Source organism: Megascapheus bottae, chromosome 17 (genome assembly GCF_031878675.1).
Source record: "Megascapheus bottae isolate mThoBot1 chromosome 17, mThoBot2.hap1, whole genome shotgun sequence".
NCBI lineage: Eukaryota > Metazoa > Chordata > Mammalia > Rodentia > Geomyidae > Megascapheus > Megascapheus bottae.
In genome coordinates this window covers 23502071-23522784 of record NC_143525.1, presented here as the reverse complement: position 1 = coordinate 23522784, position 20714 = coordinate 23502071, and the positions used below count along the sequence as shown (strand labels likewise).

At 48.9% G+C, this 20714-nt stretch overlaps 1 protein-coding gene across 2 annotated transcripts in view; it reads left to right on the top strand.

The window, feature by feature from the left end:
• Positions 1–3160, top strand: part of Sdk2 (sidekick cell adhesion molecule 2) — a 98068-nt gene extending 94908 nt beyond the window's left edge. For both annotated transcript variants that reach the window (XM_090350214.1, XM_090350213.1), the window contains one exon: positions 2607–3160. In XM_090350214.1, the coding sequence (XP_090206340.1) occupies positions 2607–2960 (354 nt within the window). In that variant the 3' untranslated portion in view covers positions 2961–3160. The remainder of the gene's footprint in view (positions 1–2606) is intronic.
• The last annotated feature ends 17554 nt before the right edge of the window (positions 3161–20714 follow it).

Here is a 20714-nt window from a genome sequence, read left to right as displayed (position 1 = left end):
TACCAACCAACCCATTGCACAGAGCAGGAGGCTGAGTCTAAGTATAAAGAAGAATGGGTTCAGCTTACCCACTGGCAAAGGCCAGTGGCCATCTCTCACCGTGAGGACTCTTTCACGGTGGGGGTGATCTAGAAACCCTTCCTCCATGCCGGGGCCTGGAGTAGCTGAAATTCTAGAACCTGGAGATATCTATGCCTCTTCTAGCTGCTATGCAGATAGAGAGATCTCCAGTCCAGCAGCCCACCTCACACTTCCCTGCTCCTCTCTGAAGCAGGGCACCCCCACCCCCATCTCTAGGCTCAGGACACCCTTGTGCCAGCCTGGACCCAGCAAGTCTGCGCAGCTGGGCTGGCTACAAAGAAAGGGGCTCGCACTGTACTTACTGCCTTGGGTACTAGAGAGGGTGGCCAAGTGGGCTCTGCCTTTCCAGGGGAGTTGTCTGCTCCCCAACTGAGGCTGGAGAGAGCAGGGAGGGACCAGAGAATATAAATCAGCAGATAGACTGATGAGTACTTCATCTCCAGTGGGAGATGGCGGGGGGGGGGGGTGGTCTAATGACTACTCATAGACCAGTACAGGAGTGAAGAGCAAGCAGAGTTTGGAAAGCAAGGCTTTAGGAAATCAAGCAGATCTGGGTAAAGCCAGTGTCTTAAGCAAAGAACGCACCTTTTCTGTACTTGGGTTCTCATTAGCATTCACGCAGCTTGAGTACCCAGCCAGCATCAGCACTCACACAATGTCAACACTTACCCCATATCAGCTCTTATCAGGCCTCAGGACTCACACAAGGCCAGCACTCACTCAGTATCACCCAGCACTGGTGCTCACCCAATATCAGTGCCCACACAACATCAACACTCACCCAGCACCAGCACTCACACAATGTCAGCACTTACTCAGCATCACCATTCACCTAGCATCAGCACTCTCCCAGCATCAGTACTCCACGGGCATTAGCACTCACACAATGTCAGTAGTCACCTACCACGAGCACTCACCCAGTATCAATAATCACACAGTGCCAGATGCATGCAGTACCAGGACCCAGGTGGTGTCAGCCCCCACACAACAGCAGTACCCACATGGAGTTAGTAGCTGTAGCTGGGAGGGAGGTGTGAAAGCCAATTACAGTAGCCCACGCCCATCCTGCAGAGCACCTTCGGGTAGTGTGTCACCCATGCCCTGCAGCCACCCGAGGGTCTGGTGTCACAGTGGACTTAGAGGTCCTGAGGGCAAGCTGTGCCATTTCCTGTGGCCCAGGTCTCTACTCCAGTTTCTTCACCTTTAAAGCAGCATAACTTGGGGTCACCCAGAGCTCCTTAGGCTGGGCTTTCTGAGTCTTGCTCCCATCCCACCCACTCGTGTTATGTTTTGCTTATGTTGGTGTAAGGTAGTAACTGATGTGGCCACCAGCACTGGTGGGCCTGGTGAGAACACTCCCATGAGGTTCTCTGAGCTGTTCTCTTGTCTGTTGTTCTCTTCCACAGAGTTCCATCTGTTCTCTTACTTATTGGTTCTCAAAAGAATACTGGGAGTTGGGGCAGGGAGGCTGCTCCATAATTCAGACTCTGCCTTGAACCCAGATTGACACTTGCCTCCAATATCAGAGTATCATAGAATGTTTAAGGATACTTTAATATCAGCCGGATGAGCTGGTGGCTCACGCCTAGCTACGAAGGAGGCTGAGATTTGAGGATCGTGGCTCAAAGCCAGCCTGGGTAGGAAAATCCATTAGACCCTTAACTGTACTTAACCACCAGAAAACTAGAAGTGGCCCTGTGGCTCAGAGTGGTAGAGCATTAGCCTTGATCAAAAGAGCTCGGGGAACAGTGCCCAGGTCCTGAATTCAAGCCCCGCAATTGACAAAAAAAAAAGAAAAAGAAAAAGAAAAAGTAGGGAGCCGGGAGTTCAGCCTAGTGGTAGAGTGCTTGCCTAGCATGCACGACGACCCAGGTTCAATTCCTCGGTACCACATACATAGAAAAAAGCCAGAAGTGGTGCTGAGGCTCAAGTGGTAGAGCCCTAGCCTTGAGAAAGTCCAAGGACAGTGCTCAGGCCCTGAGCTCAAGCCCAGGACTGGCCAAAAAAAAAAAAAAAAAAGAAAAAAAGAAAAAGTAGAATTAATATTTTGTATTTTAAGAAGAAAACTTCAAAGTCATCATGGCATAAAAATTCAGAGCTATTGTGGGCATTTGTTTTTCCTTGCTTACTTTTATTTTATATTGTGCCAGTTCTAGGGCTTGAACTCAGGCTGGGGGCTGTCCCTGGGCTTTTTCACTTTAAGCTTGGCATTCTACCACTTGAGCCACAACTCCACTTCCAGCTTTGTGGGTAGTTGATTGGAGTTAAGGGAGTCTCACAGGCTTTCCTGGCCTTGGACTGACTTCAAACCACGATCCTCGGCCTCCTGAGTAGCTAGGATTGCAGGCGTGAGCCACCAGTCCCCGGCTGCACTATGAAGAGCCAGAGTAGGCACTAAAGGCCGTATGTCCTCCTGACAGTGACCACTTGCGGTCAGAGCTCGGAGCCCTGGCTCTCTGTGCCTCCCAGCCTTGGTACACGCACTTGTCCATACATGCCCACTGACGCTTTCTCTGCCCTCCCAGGGAAGTGACAGTGAGTACGAGGTGGACCCGAACCCCCAGAAGGCCCACTCCTTTGTCAACCACTACATCAGTGACCCAACCTATTACAACTCCTGGCGGCGCCAACAGAAAGGCATCTCAAGGGCCCAGGCATACAGCTACACGGAGAGCGACCCTGGGGAGACTGACCACGTCACCATTGCTAACAGCACCAGCGCCCAGCAGGGCAGCCTCTTCCGGCCGAAGGCTAGCCGGACTCCTACGCCCCAAAACCCTCCAAACCCTCCGAGTCAGCAGAGCACACTCTACCGGCCCCCCAGCAGCCTGGCCCCTGGCTCTAGGGCACCCATTGCAGGATTCTCATCCTTCGTTTGACGACAGAAAAAGAAAAGAAAGAAAGAAAAGGACACCAAAATCCTCCTCAGCGCTTCTCACCATGCCTACCAGAAAACAGCAACAGAAAAATGAAAGAACACCAAGAAACCAAGTCAGCCGTTCACCTCCCAAGTTTATTTTTCCAGATTCCAGGACCAGCAAAGCCTGCATGGACGAGGAGGAAGAAGAGGAGGAGGAGGAGGAGGAGGAGAAGGAGGAGGAGGAGGAGGAGGAGGAGGAGGAGAAAGCCAAGAAAGGTTGTGCTTGTCAATATGTGGAACCCACTGCTCTGCAGAAAGTCACAACTGGACTAGAGATGGGGGGGGGCGATGGAGAGAGAGAGAGAGAGAAAGAGAGAGAGAGAGAGGAACAACGGACTTGAGGCTCTAAAGCAGGCATGGCTGAGGTACAGAGAGGCCAGCCACCTCTTCCCTGCCAGCAGTTCCTGTGCATAAAATGCTAGACATCCCCAGAGGCAAAGCCTCCTCCTCTGCCACCACCCCAAGACAGGTGTCCTGGTGTCCCAGGGTCCTGTGGCTGTGCCCAGCTCCTGCCCTGCCTTACCCACCTTATTACTTACCTCCCCGGCTCATTCTCTACCAAGCCATTGATTTATTTAAAATAAGACAAGGATGGTAGGCTTCAGAAGCATAGGCCTGTAATCCTAGCTATGTGGGAAGCTGACTTCTGAGGTTCATTGTTCAAAGTCAGCCTGGGAAAGGAAAAGTCCATGAGACTTTTATCTCCTATTAACCAGCAAAAAAGAAAAAAAAATCCAGAATTAGAGCTGTGGCCCAAGAGGTAGAACACCAGCCTTGAGTGAAAAAGCTAAAGGAGAGCCCTGAGTTCAAGCTCTAGTACTAGCACAAAAAAAAATTAAAAAAAAGTAAGGACCTGCTTAACAATTTCCTTGTCTAAAGAAGAAGGCCCTGAAGGCTGTAGGAAAATCACCTCACAACAGTACCCCACTTCCCTTTGCTTGGGTTGACTTCTCTGAGTGCAGACAAGGAAGGGTGCAGTGCAGGGGTGGAGGTCTGAGGGGAGCGCCAAGGATGAGAACATGGAGCACTAAAGATCATTAGGACAGCGCAAGCATATGAGAATGGGGCTCTCCTCACCTCCTTCCAATCAGTGCCTGTCCCCTCTTCAAGGAGGAAGGAAATGGGGGGGGGGGACAAGAGGAAAAAGAAATCCAGTTTGCCTAAGTTGGGGAGCTAGACAGAGGACATTGTCTGCAGCCACCCCACCCCCCTGCATCCACACCTAGACGCATCCCCCATGTATGTAAAGGCACTAGGGACCCACGTCAAAGAATCTACCTAGGACCTCACCAGCTGCACAGTTGTATCCTTTGCTCCACCCACCACCTCCTAAGCTCAGTGTACAGGCGCCCAAAGGGGCACCCAGTGCTCCAGCCAGTGAGCCAGTGTCCCCAGTCTGTCTGGCATTAGAGTCCAAGGTGTCTCAGCCCCTGGGAACTTCTTCCAGGCCATCTCCCAGGATCAGTCAGGGCTAAGGGACTTCTAGCGATGCACCAGCCAGGCCAGGTGAGGAGGATTGGGGGGATCAAGGGACAAGTATAGCAGGAAGGAGAGAAAACTCTTATATACAGTCTGCTCCAAGGAATGTTATTTTAAAAGCTGCTTCTGGAGGCCCAGTCTGCCCATCAGCATGGACTTTCCAAGTGAAGGGTTCCACGAGGAGCTTTGATGACAGATTTCTCCAGGGTCATTGGGGCCTCTCAGTAACCAGTCCTGTGCAGCTGACCATGGTACTTCACCATTAAGGGTAGAGGACAGTCTGAGAGCAGCTAGCCCCTCACTGACAATGCCCATTGCAGGGCCTGCAAGCTCTGCCCGAGAGGAGACGGTGCTAGATTTTGGTGAGTTGGGAGAAGCCGTGGGAACTGGAAACACAAGCCAAGGGAAGGAAAAGTTCATATGTCCCTTATATGTCCCCAATAATGGCGACTAGAGAAGGATGTCAGGAGCTCCAGGAAAGGGTACGCTCATCAGTTGTGTGCGGGGCTCCTGCCCACACACCTCTCACCCAGGAAGCATGGTGGGGGGGAGTGGGGGGTGGACTCCAGCAAAGCAGGTGGGTGAGCAGCTGCTACAGGCCAGCAGGACCTTCTCCTACAGGGTCTGGGCCAAGGAGCACAGCCTTACTCTGCAAGGAAGGACCAAGGACTGGGGCTCTACTTCTCCCCAGAGCCAGATGCCCAGGGCCACCTCACATTTGTCCTCGGAATCAGCTAGGTCCTGATCTCCGCCTCACCTGGCATCTCAGAGCTAGCGATGGTACTGTGCTTGCTTTGCTCCCCACACCCCCCCCCCGTCTCCCCCACCCCATCATCTCATCTTCTTCCTTGTCGGCACAGGGTTTAACCATGTTAAGGAGGAAGTTCCCAGTTTGCATTCAGGAATTCTTTTAGCCCAGAGAGGAAAGCAGGGCTGAATCAAAATGTTGTGTACGTGTGCGTGTATGTGTGTATACGTGTGTGAGTATGTTGCACATGAGGCCAACTTCCCTTAGCCTTCAATGAGTCAGCTGGTGCCCAGTCGTTCCGCCCCCCTCCCTGTCTGCCACATGCTCATTGGCACAACCACAGGCATACGGGGCACAAGTATACAGAGATGCACACAGAACACACTCTGTGTGCATGTGTGTGGTGTGTGTGTGTGTGTGTGTGTGTGTGTGTGTGTGTGTGTGTGTGAACAAAGCAACTCTTACAGCCTCTCCTCCAGGAGGCAAAGCTGGCCTGTGGTGACCCACTCTTAAGGTGTGAGTAGGGTCACTACCCACGAGGACACGGCAAACCACAACTTCTAGGGGACCCCAGGAAGGGGGGCTGGGCCCCAGGGGGATGTCTCTCCCCCTCAGTCTGGGACGTTAACCTCCAGGACCCCAGGAGCACAGTAGGTCTGTAGCTGTGGAGCTCTCGGTTGGTTTAAGAAGACATTTCTGCCCATGTTTACATATCTTCTGGGCAGTGGAGGGCCCCACACCTCCTCCTGGACACCTGGCCATGAAAAAGGCATAAAGGGTATGGTGGGCACTGCTCATAGTACAGGAACCCCCCCCACCTTTGACTCCCAGGAGCCCCTGATGCCCAGCCCCTGCCTGTGTGACATAGCCAGAAGTGGGCTCACAGGACACCCCTGGCCTTTGAGTGTCGCCCTGCTGTGCTCTGAAGCATCTGCAGGTGGAGAGGTGTATGCAGGAGCCCACGCTTGGAATCACCAAGGCTGTTCCTCCTCCTCTGTAACCAGACTGCCAAGAAAAACCAAAATAGAGGTTGGAGGTTCCAGAAGCGCCTTCATCCTAGGGCTCCAGGGAGTTTGCAAATCCATGTTGCCTCCTCTTCTCTCCCTCACACCCCCTCACCCCCACTCTTGACACTGCCATGAGTCCATGGAAATGGGCACAGCAAGCCGCCTGGCTCAGCACATGCTGCCCAGGGCTTTTCCTCACCTGACCAGACAGCACAGGGAGGGCACCATGCTGGGTGAGGGACCAGAAGGCAGGAAAGGGGAGGAGGGGCCCATGGAGGGGCCCTCGGAGCAGCCACCACCAGCTCCCCAGAGTGCCTCAATATGGTCCTATCTAGGGAAGCCCACCCTGGTTAGCCCTTCTGAGCACAGGTGTCCCCCCAGGGACCCGCAACCCCTTCTCCTTGTTTCCATAAGAAGAACCCAAAGCATTTCAATGTGTTAACTTTCTTTCTTTACTCATTCATATTAAAAGAAAAAAAAAAAAAACTCCAAACACAGAAGTCAATACAAATCTTTATTTTTTGATTTAAAAGATATAACAAAAAAATATGGGGAGAGTAAACATTATGATGGCAGGTGTCTATCTGTAAGAAGAAAAATATAAATATATATATGTCACATAGCTTGTTAGCAGGTTTATTTTTTAAAATGAAAGGTAAGAGAGATTGATTTGAAATATATGCCACATAAGTCCTGTGTCCTGTCAAACTGTCAGTATTTTATAAATAAACTTTTGGAGTTCTGAAGCAGGATTCATTCTTTTCCACCCTGGAAGAGGCATTAGGACATGCTCAGGCATGTCCTATGCACACCCACTTTTACCCATGCTGAGAGTAAGCCAAAGGCCCAGCCCAGCCCAATGCATAGGTGAGAGGTGCCTTCACATGAAATCTACTACTGTATTATTTACTTGACACATTTAAGGTAAGAGCCTGCCAGGTGCATTATGCAAGTAATTGTGAGTAATGATAAAACAGTAATAACAATCATAATAGAGCCTTGGTATTCACACATCTGGGGTTGAAAGGAGACACCATTGAGGGCATTGTTTTTGGAATTTGGGGGGGATTAAAGAAATAATCATTTGGGAGCCAAGAGTGTGGCCTATTGGTAGAGTGCTTGCCTTGAGGAAACTCAAGGAGAGGGCCCAGGCCTTGAGTTCAAGTCCCAGGACTGGCAAAAAAGGGAGGGCTTACAAGGTCTGGGGATATGGTTCAGTGTAGAGCATTTGATAAATGTGCATGAGGCCCTCAGCTCCAAAAACAGGGTATCTTAAGCCATTCAGTGAGTGTACTTACTACATATAGAATGGATGGGCAGATAGATAGATAGATAGATAGATAGATAGATAGATAGATAGATTAGATTAGATAAGATAGGTGGATAGATAGATTTGAACTGAGGGCCTCATGCTTGCTTAGCTTTCTTGTTCCATTAGCACTGAAGTTCTTACCATTTGAGCCATAACCCTAGGTTGGCTTTTTTTGCTGGTTCATTGGAGAGGGAGTCTCCTGGACTTTTCTGCCTGGGCTGTCCTTAAACTGCACTCTTCAGGATTTCCAATTCTCTCTCTTTTTTCTTTTTTTCTCTCTCTCTCTTTTTTTTATTTTTTATTTTTAACAGTCCTGGGGCCTGAGCACTGTCCTTGGAATTTCTCAAGGCTAGAGCTCTACCACTTGAGCCTTAGACTTTCTCAAGGCTAGAGCTCTACCACTTGAGCCTTAGTACCACTTCCAGCTTTTTTCTATGTATGTGGTACCGAGGAATCATGCATGCTAGGCAAGCACTCTACCACTAGGCCAAACTCCCCGCCCCCTTTTTTCTTCTTTGGTTGTGGGACTTGAACTTAGCCTGGGCACTATCCCTGAGTGCTTCAGCTCCAGGCTATCGTCCTACTCCTTGAGCCACAGCGCCACTTCTGGTTTTCTGGTGGCTAACTGGAATTAAGAGTCACAGACTTTAGTGCCTGGGCTGGCTTTGAACTGTGATCCTTAGATGACAGCCTTCTGAGTAGCTAGGATTACAGGCGTGAGCCACCGAACCTACTCAAAATCTCCCATTCTTGAGTAGCGAGACTTACAGGAATAAGCCACCAGGCCCAAAGTACACAGTCTATATTATTGTATAAGCAAGTTGAACACTTAGGCACATAAAGACTGCTTGACTGATCCATATACAGTACAATTAAAGCATGGGCATGTATTTCTTGAACACTTTTTGTGGTATATGTGTATGTGTGTATGTGTGTATGTGTGCGTGCACATGCTAGTGCGGAGACTTGAACTCAGGCCCTTGTACTCTCACTTGACTTTTTCATTCAAGGCTAGAGTTCTACCACTTGAGTCCTACCTCAGTCTCCTGAATGCTGGGATTACAGGTATGTACCAGTCTAGCTTATAGTTTTTGTTTTGTTTTGTTTTTTGTTAGTCCTGGGGCTTAAACTCAGGGCCTGGGTACTGTCCTAAGCTTCTTTTGTTTAAGGCTAACCCTCTACAACTTGAGCCACAACACCTCTTCTGGGTTTTTCTTTTTATGTGGTACTAAGGAATCAAACCCAGGGTTTCATGCATGCTAGGCAAGCACTCTATCACTAAGCCACATTTCCAGCCTGTGTTTTGTTTGTTTCTTTGTTTTTAAAGCATGAACATAGAGAAATTGCATATTGCTGTGAGAGCAAAATCCTATCTCAGGGCCTGGGCATTGTCCCTGAGCTCTCTAGCTCAAGGCTACTGCCCTACCCTTGAGCCCCACTTCCCCTTTTCTAGAGGTTAATTGGAGATAAGAGTCTCAGGTCCTATTGTGCCCAGATCTCAGCCTCTTGAGTAGCTAGGATTACAGGCGTGAGCCACTGAGTTAGATTTCTTTTCTTAAGGTTTTATACTTCTTACCCAGAGCTGATCTGTCATGACACACCCTTTTTTTTCCCCCTGCAATATGCCTGTACTGAAGCATTCCTTTTCCCAAAGCATTCAATGTGATTCTTCAGAGAAATAACTATTCTCCTCTTCCGCTCTTACTTCATCCACTTACATTATAGTTTAGTAAATTAGATAACTACCATAAAAAGTACAAGTAGGCATAAACAAGTTGGGGATAATTGAGTCTCTGCATAAACATAGAACAGGGTTAGGGGAGAGGCTAAAGTGTATAGGCCTAAAGTAAACAGACAGCTACCTTTGGGGTGCAGCGTCCTGAGGTATCTCTACATTTCCAAGTGAGCACACAGGGTATCCATGAAAGCTACCACTTGAGTAAGAGGAAGCCAGATAAGACATCTGTTTATATTACATATCAAACCACACAGATGCTACTTGAGGACCCATGTGCAAGTTGATAAGGAGTCTACAAAGCTGATGTCGAAGAGACAGAATTTGTATGTTACACATAATTTGGAACTCCAGGCTGGGAGTGTAGCCTAGTGGTAGAGTGCTTGCCTAGCATGCACAAAACCCTAGGTTTGATTCCTGGGTACCACATATACAGAAAAAGCCAGAAGTGGCGCTGTGGCTCAAGTGGCAGAGCACTATCTTTGGGCAGAAAGTGTGTCCAAGGACAGTGTCCAGACACTGAGTTCAAGCCCCAGGATTGGCAAGCAAATAAATAAATAAATAAAGATGGAAGTAATTCCAGGCCCTCTGCCTGGGGATGTTTAATCAAAGAATAATATCAGCAAGGTTGGGATATAGAGCTCAAGGTCTTGAGTTCAAATCCTGGTCTATAAATAAATAAATAAATGCCCAGGCAGTGGTAGCTGCTCAGGAGGCTGAGACTGGAAGATTGAGGTTCTAAAAGAAAACTCCATGAGGGGCTGGAAGTCTGGCCTAGTGATAAAGTGCTTGCCTAGCATGCACGAAGACCCGGGTTCAATTCCTCGGTACCACACACATAGAAAAAAGCTGAAAGTGGTGCGGAGGCTCAAGTGGTAGAGCTCTAGCCTTGAGAAAGTCCAAGGACAGTGCTCAGGCCCTGAGCTCAAGCCCAGGACTGGCAAAAAAAAAAAAGAAAGAAAGAAAGAAAGAAAGGGAAAGGAAGAAAGAAAGAAAGAAAAAACCCCATGGGGCCGGGAGTTTGGCCTAGTGGTAGAGTGCTTGCCCAGCATGCATGAAAACCTGGGTTCAATTCCTCAGTACCCCACATACATAGCAAAAAAGCTGGAAGTGGTGCTGAGGCTCAAGTGGTAGAGCTCTAGCCTTGAGAAAGTCCAAGGACAGTGCTCAAGCCCTGAGCCCAAGCCCAGGACTGGCAAAAAAAAAAAAAAAAAAAACCATGAGACTTTGTGTGTGTACAGTGTACAGCCACAGCTCCACTTCCAGATCTTTTTGTGGTTAACTAGAGATCAAGACCCTCACAGACTTTCCTGCCTGGTCCGCTTAAACCCTGATCCTCAGGCAGAGAGTTTGGCCTAGTAGTAGAGTGCTTGCCTTCCATGCACGAAGACCTGGGTTGAATTCCTCTGTACCACATACATAGAAAAGCTGGAAGTGGTGCTGTGGGTCAAGTGGTAAAGCACTAGCCTTGAGGAAAGCCCAAGGACACTACTCAGGCCCTGAGTACAAGCCCCAGGACTGGCAAAAAAAAACAAAAACAAAAACAAAAATAAAACCCTGATTCTCAGATCTCAGCCTCCTGAGTAATTAGGATTTCAGGTATGTGCTCCTGGTAGTGGGTAGAAAGATTTCCCCTCTTGTGTCTGAGGCAGATAATGTTCACATTTACTTCCTTTCTTCATGTCCCCAAGTGATATCCAAATACATTCATGGGGAACTTCCTCAGAATAGAAGGTTCTGAATTTCTGTCATCTGCAACCTCAGGAGCCAACTAAGAGCCATGGGACAGCAGCAGCTGACCTTGGATGGTCAAGGTCACACTCAAAACGGTGCTATGAGGCCTGGCCAGATCAGCTCTCCCAGATGTCCCAGTACTGGAACCTCCTCCACCTACCCATAAGGACATCTTATCTGAAGGGTCCTGCCCTGGAAGTGCCTGAGCCAAAACTGGAACTCTAGCCTTCCCCAGGCCATAGCACCTCCTAACCACCAGGCAAGCAGCCTGGGTCCAGACGTTGGATGCTACTTGACCCAAAGAAGGGAGCAGAGTACTTGGATGGGTGGCAGACTAGGCAGGAAGCATTATCACTCTCTGTGTGTCCCCACAGTGTAGAGACAGGCATGTCAACGAAAAAGGAAGGACTGGGAGTTTGGCCTAGTGGTAGAGTGCTTGCCTAGCATGTATGAAGACCCAAGTTCGATTCCTCGGTACCACATAAGTAGCAAAAAGCCAGAAGCGGTGCTGTGGCTCAAGTGGTAGAGCCCTAGCCTTGAGAAAAATCCAGGGACAGTGCTTAGGCCCTGAGCCCAAGCCCAGGACTGTCAAAGAAAAAAAAAACAAAAAAAGGAAGGAGTCATGTCTGCCATCCAAGCTAATCTCATTGATGGACAAACTTGAGTTTGTATCATTGTTTTCACATGTAACAAAATATCATTCTAGATTTCTTTTCTTTTCTCTTCTTTTCTTTTCCTGAATCACTTCTGAATCATGACCGCCCCACAGAGGTAAGGAGAAGGAATTTGTTGGTGTAAGTCAGTTTGGCTGGAAATCAATCCTGCGCCAGTAGGCCTATGTGGGGCTCGGGTATGAGTTCCACACAAAGGAATGAAGGCCAGGAACCCTGCCCCCAATCTCTATCCACTGGAAACTTCAGAAAATCTTACTTGGAAGTCTGGGTTTGGGTTTGTGGTTGTTGTTATTTACTTTTGTGCTGGTCCTGAGGCTTGAACTGAGGGCCTGGGCACTGTCCCTGAGCTTTTTGTACTCAAAGGTACTGCTATACCATTTGAGCCATAGCACCATTTCCAGCTTTGGGTGGCTTAACTAGGCTGGCTTTGAACCTTGACCCTTAGATCTCAGTGGCCTGAGTAACTAGAATTACAGGTATGAGGCACTGAAACCCAGCTTTATAAGTGGAGTTGGCAGGGCTGGGAGCAGAGCCTAGTGGTAGAGTGCTTGCCTAGCATGCACAAAGCCCTGGGTTCAATTCCTCAGTACCACACACACAGAAAAAGCTGAAAGTGGTGCTGTGGCTCACATAGTAGAGTGCTAGCCTTGAGATGCTCAGGCTCTGAGTTCAAACCCCAGGTCTGGCAAATAAATAAACAAATGGAGTTGGCACGAGCGCTAGCACCCAGTGAGAATCCATTCTGATTCTTGCACATTGAATGTTGATTTGAGCCCTATCAGATGGCAGTTTGTAGTGACAACTCTGAACTTGCCTAAGCAGCTGCCCCTGAAGTCCAAAGCATTCTTTATCCCTGGAAGTTCAATAAACTCCCAGAGGCTGGCAGGATCCCAGGATTAGATATCCCCCACTTCCTTCCCAGTTCCTCCTCCAACACTTAGATTTCAGTAGAAAACCCCAGCCAGCACTGAATTACATTGGCAATTATAGGATGCTTGCTTTCCCATGTCTCCCTAACACCCCCTCCACCACCCTCTTTTCAAATTCCACCTCTCACAGAAAGCCAAGCAACAGCCACTCCTGAGGTCATGAAAAAGTCACACACAACCCCCATTCCTCTTCACCCCCAGCAAATACTGGCCACAGATGTAGCTATCTCTGCAGTCCGCGGGCCCAGCTGTGGACAGAGGCAGGACAGGGCTTTGTTCTCTGCCTGACACCATGCCTGCCATGTGGTGGGAGGCAGAAGAGTTTCTGTGCTTACTTGGCACCTCACTGTTTCATCCCTCATTGGAGAAGGTAAGAGGAAAGGCAAGTCTCCACACTCCCCAACTTCTGTTGAAAGCCAGCGGTCCAAGGATCACCCACAGACAGGCACAGGAAAGCCACTACAACACAGTAAGCTTCACCTACATCTCTCAGCTCACTGGGACATTTGGCCACACTGCATACATTCACTCATTTAATCTTACAAAGAAAGCCAGAAACGGTGGTGCCTACCTGCAGTCTCAGCACATGGGAGGCTGGGGGCAGAGGCAGTTGGAGACCAGGGAAGGCTACATAATGAAGTCCAGACCAGCAGAGGAATACAAGGAACCCTGTCTGAAACAAGAACAAAAGCTAGTAAAAACAGAAGCGGAGAAACCAAGAGGCTTAGAATTCTGCCTCCAGGAGACAAAGTGGGCATGGGGAGACCTCCCCAAAGTGCCACAGAAGATATCCCCAGGGCCTAAAGGCCATCACAGACTAAAAATCATGGCTTGAGAGTGTTCCCAGGGTGATGGGACCTGGCCCATCACGGACTCCCAGGCCTCCCCTCACCCCATCCCACCCCTTTTCACCAAGGATTCTAGTACAAAACAATACTGTCTGGTTTGGGGCTCCTAGGATGACATGCAACTGGTATTGATAAATCTTTGCCCTGTTTAACTTCCATGACATTTGAGATGTGGCCTATAGCAGGGATGATCTGGGAAAGTTCTCGAAGATTCCGGAATCAGTGAGGGGTGTCTGGATGTCATTTCCTAGAAGGAGAGCTTTGGGAAGGGCAGAAGGAAGGGGTGGGCAGAGCTGGTGGGTGCAGCTGGGGTGGACAGGACCATCACCACATCAGTGCCCAATTTTCCAGTGGCCTCCCACCCCCCACTCAGCCTCCCCTGCTCTGTAATCAGCCAGCTGCCAGTGCTCGTCCAGCCTCATCCTCCTACCTAGACCAGTCCTGCAGACATGGGGGCTATGAATCAGAGGCTCAGTTCTGCAGCCCTTGTGGCTCTTGGGGTGGGGGCAGGGTAGACCATGGGAGGATTCTCCAGGGTATTTTTTGGAGTGGGGACATACCCTCCGCACCAGGTGGGGGGCCGGGGTGGAGGAGAGCAAATAGCAAGAACCTGTACCAAGAGCTGGGAATGTGACCTAGTGGTAGAGTGCTAGCCTAGCATGCATGAAGCCCTGAGTTCGATTCCTCAATACCACATACAGAGAAAAAGCTGGAAGTGGCGCTGTGGTTCAAGTGGTAGAGTTCTAGCCTTAAGGAAAAATAACTCAGGGACAGGGCCCAGGCTCTGAGTTAAAGTCCCGGAGGGAAAAAAAAAGCGCTGAATGTGGGGAGGAAGGACACCCCACAGTGACTGGCCTCGGAAGAGGGGGTCACAGGAAGGAAGTGGGCCACGTGGAAATCCCCCTGGTACGGTATAGAGGGTGGCTCTCACCAGCTGTGCTGCTATGGCAAATGACAGCCCAGCGTTGTCACATTCTGATTTTGCAAGACTTAGACATCAAGTTTATGTAAATTCCCTTTATGCCTAAATACTAGCAACTAAAAATATGTATTTTTTTAATGTGGTTGTGACAGATTGTAGCTGCTAAAAGTAGCTGCAACCTCTCCCATCATGTTTTTTTCCCTTTGGTGCTAAGGGTTGAAGTCAGGGCCTTGTGCTCACTAGCAAGTGCTCTGCTCCCTGAGCTCACCCTCAGGCCTCACACAGCTCCTGTCGAAAGGTAGGTGGCTGTCTCACGCTTGTCATCTACTCAGGAGGCTGAGATCTAAGGACCGAGGTTTGAAACCAGCTGGGGCAGACCAATCTTTGGGATTCTTATCTCCAATTAACCTGCAAAAAGCAAGAAGTGGAGGTGTGGCTCAAGTGGTAGAGCGCCAAGCTCGAGCCAAAAAGGTGAGTGAGACTGTGCAGGCTTCAGTTGAATACCCAAAACCAGAAGGAGAAAGAGGAGGCAGAGGAGGAGGAAGAAGAGAAAGAAAAGTATTATTTTCTGCAAAGTTCCATGGTATTAATTTATGAAAGGTTCTCTTGCAAAGTCCCCAAGCATTCTCATCTTGGCCTTATCCTCTAAATGTCTCTCAGCAACCCTGGATAAAGTTCTGGTTTCTGGGGACTCTGGGTCCTAGGCCATTCCTGCTTCTCAGAAATTCTGCTGTTCTGGATCTGGAGCTCTCTGCTCCTACCTCTTCAGTGCCAGCTAACTCGTCTCTTGCTTTAATCTCTGGAGCTGTTGAGTAACAAGGGCTGGTGGAGATGAAGAAAGAAAGCATCCTGCAGCATGAAGCCATCATGCTGGGATGTGTAAATTAGCCTTGACATTGGATTTGGTTGAGTTAGTGTTATGCTTCAAAGGTTCTTTGGGACCAAAGAGACACACAGGCACATGCATGCATGCGTACACACACACACACACACACACACACACACACACACACACATGCCAAGACTACAGCAGTTAGGAAACTGAACACTCTAGAATGAACAACAAGAAGGGACAAAGACTCCAGGCCCTTCTCCTTCACTCCTTTGAAACTACTGGCATAAAGCGAAATTTCATTGACAATCCATTCTGGGCATGTTTATCTAGAGAAAAGAACAAGACAGGTGTGTGTGTGTGTGTGTGTGTGTGTGTGTGTGTGTGTGTGTGTGTGTGTGTGTATATTGATCCTGGAGCTGGAACTTAGGGCCTAGGCACTGTCCCTTAGCCTTTCCACTCAAGACAAGTGTTGTACTACTGGAGCCACTGTTCCACTTTTAGTATTCTGGCAGTTAATTGAAGGTAAGAGTTTCGTGGAGGGGCTGGGAATGTAGCCTAGTGGTAGGGTGCTTACACGAAGCCCTGGGTTCAATTTCTTGGTACTACACTGGAAAAAGCTGGAAGTGGTGCTGTGGCTCAAGTTGTAGAGCACTAGCCTTGAAAAAGCTCAAGGACAGTGCCCAGACCCTGAGTTCAAGCCTCAGGACTGGCCAAAAAAAAAAAAAAAAAAAAAAGTCTCATGGACATTCCTGCCTGGCTGGCTTTACCCACAATGCTCAGATCTCAGCTCTCAAGTAGCTAGGTGTGAGCCACTGGTGCTGGCTAGCAGGCATCTTTTATAACCTCATAACCTCATGTAGAGGGCGTCCCTTTATATGCCCACCTGGACCCTGGAACTTTATAGGCCAAGGTAGCACAGGAATTCCAGAGCATCAGCCTGAGGATTCAGGATCTTGGGGACAAGCAGGAAGAAAGAAGGGTGAACACAGGGGCACCCTCAAAAGTCTCCTACCTCAAGAAGGCAGCTCCTTCCAGTGCTTGGTCTGTCCAGGCAGAGGTGTCACATCACATAGAAACCTAGTGGCTGCTGAGTGATGCCTTCAACTCCCATTATCTTCTCCTCTACTCCCTCCACCCCTTTCCAGGCTAGCACTGAGCTCCAGGAAGTGATTTAATTGGCAGTGGCCAAGGTAGTGATTTTCACCAGACCTGATTACCCTTCTAGGAAGTGCCTTCAGGCAGAATGAGTCTCCTTGAAAGGACACTGAATCTTCCTGGGCAGATGAGAGTCTGCCTGATAAAGATGGTGCCCAGTCACCCTGGCAACTCCCTCCTGCCCATCAGCACAGTTACAATTTCATGCATGCTTCAGTTGGAATTAGTTGTCTTGACTCTCAAGTCCCTGAAGGAGACTTGGCTGCTCAGGCTTTCTTTACCTGGGATCTGGACTTCCAAGCTGTACACTCCTTGGCAAGCTATTCAGGCAACTGTTTTATGTTCTTTCTCTTTCTTTCTTCTTTCTTTTTGTTAGTAATGGGACTTGAACTCTGGGCTTGGGTGTTATCCCTGAGCTGTTCTGTTCCAGGCTACTGCTTTACCCCTTGAGTCACAGTGCCACTTCTGTTTTCTGGTGATTAATTGCAGATAAGAGTCTCAGGGCTGTAGTGCCTGAACTGGCTTTGAACCATGATCCTCAGATCTCAGCCTCCTGAGTAGCTAGGATTACAGGCCTGAGCCACTGCGCCTGGCCTTATATTTTTATTTTCTTGCAGTACTGGAGTTTGAATTCAGGACCTTCTGCATGCTAGGCTGGCACTATACCATCTGGGTCATGACTCAAACCCTGTTTTATTTTTTCTTTGTTTGTTTTCTGATTATTTTGGAATTGAAATGTCATAGCTTCTTTGACCTGAGCTGGCCTTAACTTGTAATCCTCTGGATCTCAGCCTTTTGAATAGCTAGAATACAAACACTAGCCACTGGTACCCAACTGTCTCCTCCATTTTGAAAGTGAGAAATAAGAATTATGACCATAAGTTTGAGGTACAGAATCTTTACATTCAGTAAAGTATCAAATAAGTAGATAAAGCCATTTCTACCTTTCCTGGAAGTCCTACTTGAACCCAGAATTGGGAGGGGAAAAAAAGCCATTTCCACATCCAACCAATTCCCCCATGTCCCTGTCCTGTCCATCCTTGGAAGGCTCAGGCAGTTTCTGGCTCACGGACTGTCCTTCACTGGGGCCAGATTTCCACCCACCCCTGTGCAGAGATAATGACGGAAGGCGAAGCCTCTCTTAGCATCCTTAGCAGATGCTCAGGTCTTGGTGCTGGGCTGTAACTCAGTAGTAGAGTGTTGCATGAGACTCCACTCATTTTTAGAAACAAACAAAAAAAAAAGCCTGCCTGGTGTAAGTAATGCTAGTAACGCTTTCCTGCTTTAGCTCAGTTTTGGAAACCACAGATGGGGATGAGCTCTTCTGTGCAAACTATTGCAAGGATAGACACTAGGAATGGAGTTTGCACTGAGACCAGCTGGCACCCAGGGAGCCCCCCTCCATGTGACCCGGACTCCACCCTGAGTTCTGACCTCACTGGACATAGGCACTCACGTGGTCTCATTTACACAGATGAGAAAACTGAGCCTGCCCAGGAGCTCAACTGACTTCCCTCAGTCTTCATTCAAATGAGTCTGCAGTCAAACCCAGGATCACAAGGCCCCACGGCCTGTGCCACTGGTCCAAGCCTGTGGAGTTGGTGGTGTCAGGAAGGGGCCTGTATTCAGTAGGCTGGCTTGTCTCACTTCTGGCTGAAGCTCACTAGAGACCTAGGTTCACTCAGAACCTTTCATTTGGGGGAGGGTGGATGCTTCTAAGACATTGTCTTACCAGGTTGCTAGTGATCCATGCCTCTGTAATTCTAGCTAAGATCTAGGGATAAGGGACATAGCCAACCCTGGACAGAAAAGTACACAAGATTCTTATTGCTAATTAACCAGGAAAAAAAAAAAAAACAAAAAAAACAGAAGTAGAACTGTGGCCTCAAATGGCAGAGTATCAATCTTGATTGAAAAAGCCAAGGGAAAGTATCCAGGCCATGAGTTCAAGCCCCAGTGTTCCTCAAGCAGACACATGTATCTGTGTATACACACACACAAACCTGTCTTGAGTTGAACTCTGTGCTGATTTCTCAGGATCCCAGCACTTTGGTTTTGTCCTTCCTCTGATTTCATCCTCCTTCTGGACAGACAGGAAATTGAGTACCCACTCCTATTTCACTAGAAGTTTCCCAGCTCAATTGTGAGGGACTCAGTGACATGGCTCCTGCGGGGAATATGGTGGAGGCAGGGCCATCTTCCTGTTCTCTGACAGAGACAGAAGGAGCCACAGTACCCAGAAGCCTAAAGCTTGACTTAACAGTGTTTATAGTGATTGGGGTCAGGTCCTGGTCTTGATTGTGCACCAAGCAACATCACACACTGCATTGAAGACCTTCTGTGGGTGAATGATCACTGCACCCCCCCCCTCACTGATATGACTGAGAGACCAAGGGACTCCCCCAAACTCACATTACCAGGAAATACAAACCAGGCATTCTGATCCCCAAGGATTGGAATTATTTCTGGTAAATTCCACAGTCTGTTCACTACTCTTGACTGAGCCCATTTCCACCCTCTACTTTTTTTTTTTAAATGCCAATACTGGGGCTTGAACTCAGGGCCAGAGTATTGTCCCTTAGCTTTTTTGCATAAGGTTGGCATTGTTGGCACTGTAGAACTTGAGCTGCAGATCTACTGTTGGCTTTTTTTTTTTTTGGCCAGTCCTGCAGCTTGAGCTCAGGTCCTGAGCACTGTCCTCAGGCTTTCTCAAGGTTAGTGCACTTGAGCCACAGCACCACTTCCAGCTTTTCTATGTATGTGGTTCCGAGGAATCAACCCAGGTCTTTGTGCATGCTAGGCAAGTACTCTACCACTAGGCCAAACTCCTGGCCCCTGGTTTTTGTTGTTGTTGTTGTTACTTGGAAATAAGAGCCTCTTGGATTTTCCTGCCTAGACTAGCTTCGAACCTCATTCATCTGATCTCAGCCTCCTGAGTAGCTAGGATTACAGGCATGAGTCACCAGCACACAGTCTCATCCTTCTTTGAGTGTAGCTCAGCCACAAAGGTCCCTAGCCTAGACTGGGGCATTTCTCCAAGTCCAGGCTCTTCTGAAACAGTGATCTCTGTGCCACCTGAGCCATATGGCTGTGAGCTCTCCTGAGCTGCAGTTTTGGCAGGATGCTGGACCCTGAAGACAGCCAACAGAATTCATCCTCTGTGGTTTCAGTCTAGCTTATGGGAGAGAAGCAGGCTCTGGCCTCTATTCATTCATTCCTCTGGCCACCCACACTAAAAATATGACTGAGACACCCTCCATTCCCACAAGGAGCCCCAGGGACGCCTTCTCCATTGCTCTCCAGGGTGTCCAGGCCCCACTTAGAGCCCCAGGGAGAAGTCTCCCAGATAGGGTACTACCTCTGCCCCAAAGATGGAGCAGGCCTTACCCTGAGCCCCAGGAGCTCAGCAGAGCTTGGCCCAGGTGGTTCACCAGAACAGGAACCCAGGAATGAAAAGCCCTGAGGCAAGAAAGTGAGTCAGCACAGGGCGAGGCCCCAATTTTGGGTTGCAACTTGGGTCACCCAGACTCCACCCCCTAACTACTGACATTGGGCCCTTGGTGACACTTTGAGGTATCTCTTCCAGGACCATCTCTGTCTGGTCTAGGGGAGGGTTTCAGGATGAAGATGGAAAACATAGGGTTCTCAAGGAATGGGGCCTTAGAAATCTAGCTGTTATAAACTGCAAAATAAGGACCAGTGAGGTCCAGGAGTTTGGCCTAGTGGTAGAGTGCTTGCCTAGCATGCACGAAGACGGGGGTTCAATTCCTCCATCCTATATATATCAAAAAAAAAAAGCCGGAAGTGGTGCTGAGGCTCAAGGGGTAAAGTTCTAGCCTTGAGAAAGCCCAAGGACAGTGCTCAGGCCCTAAGTTCAAGGCCTGGGACTGGCAAAAATAATAATAATAATAAGGACCAGTGGATGCTGATCTGGGAGTTAGATGGAGAGAAAGGGGGGAGGAAGGGGTAAGAAGGGGAGAGGAGGGCAGAAGTGGGGAGGAAAGAGAGGAGAGTGGAGAAAGGAGAGAGATAGGAGTGAAGAGAAAGGAGAGTGGAGAGAGGAGAAAAAAAAAGAGAGAGAGAGGAGAGAAAAAAATCTGTCCAGAGCCATACTTTCTGGCAAGCACTTGTAAAATGAGAGGTGTCTGTAAGGAAATGGAATTAGTCAACCCACTTAGAACTGGGCAAAATAATATGAACTAAAATTCTGTTCTTGAGAAACACTGGGAATTAGTGGGGGGTGAGGGGGAGTTGGCCCACAAAACTGCAAGGATTACGCATGCCCAGGACCCAAAGGCAGGCCCCAGCGGCAACGTGACGAGTAGAGACACACGC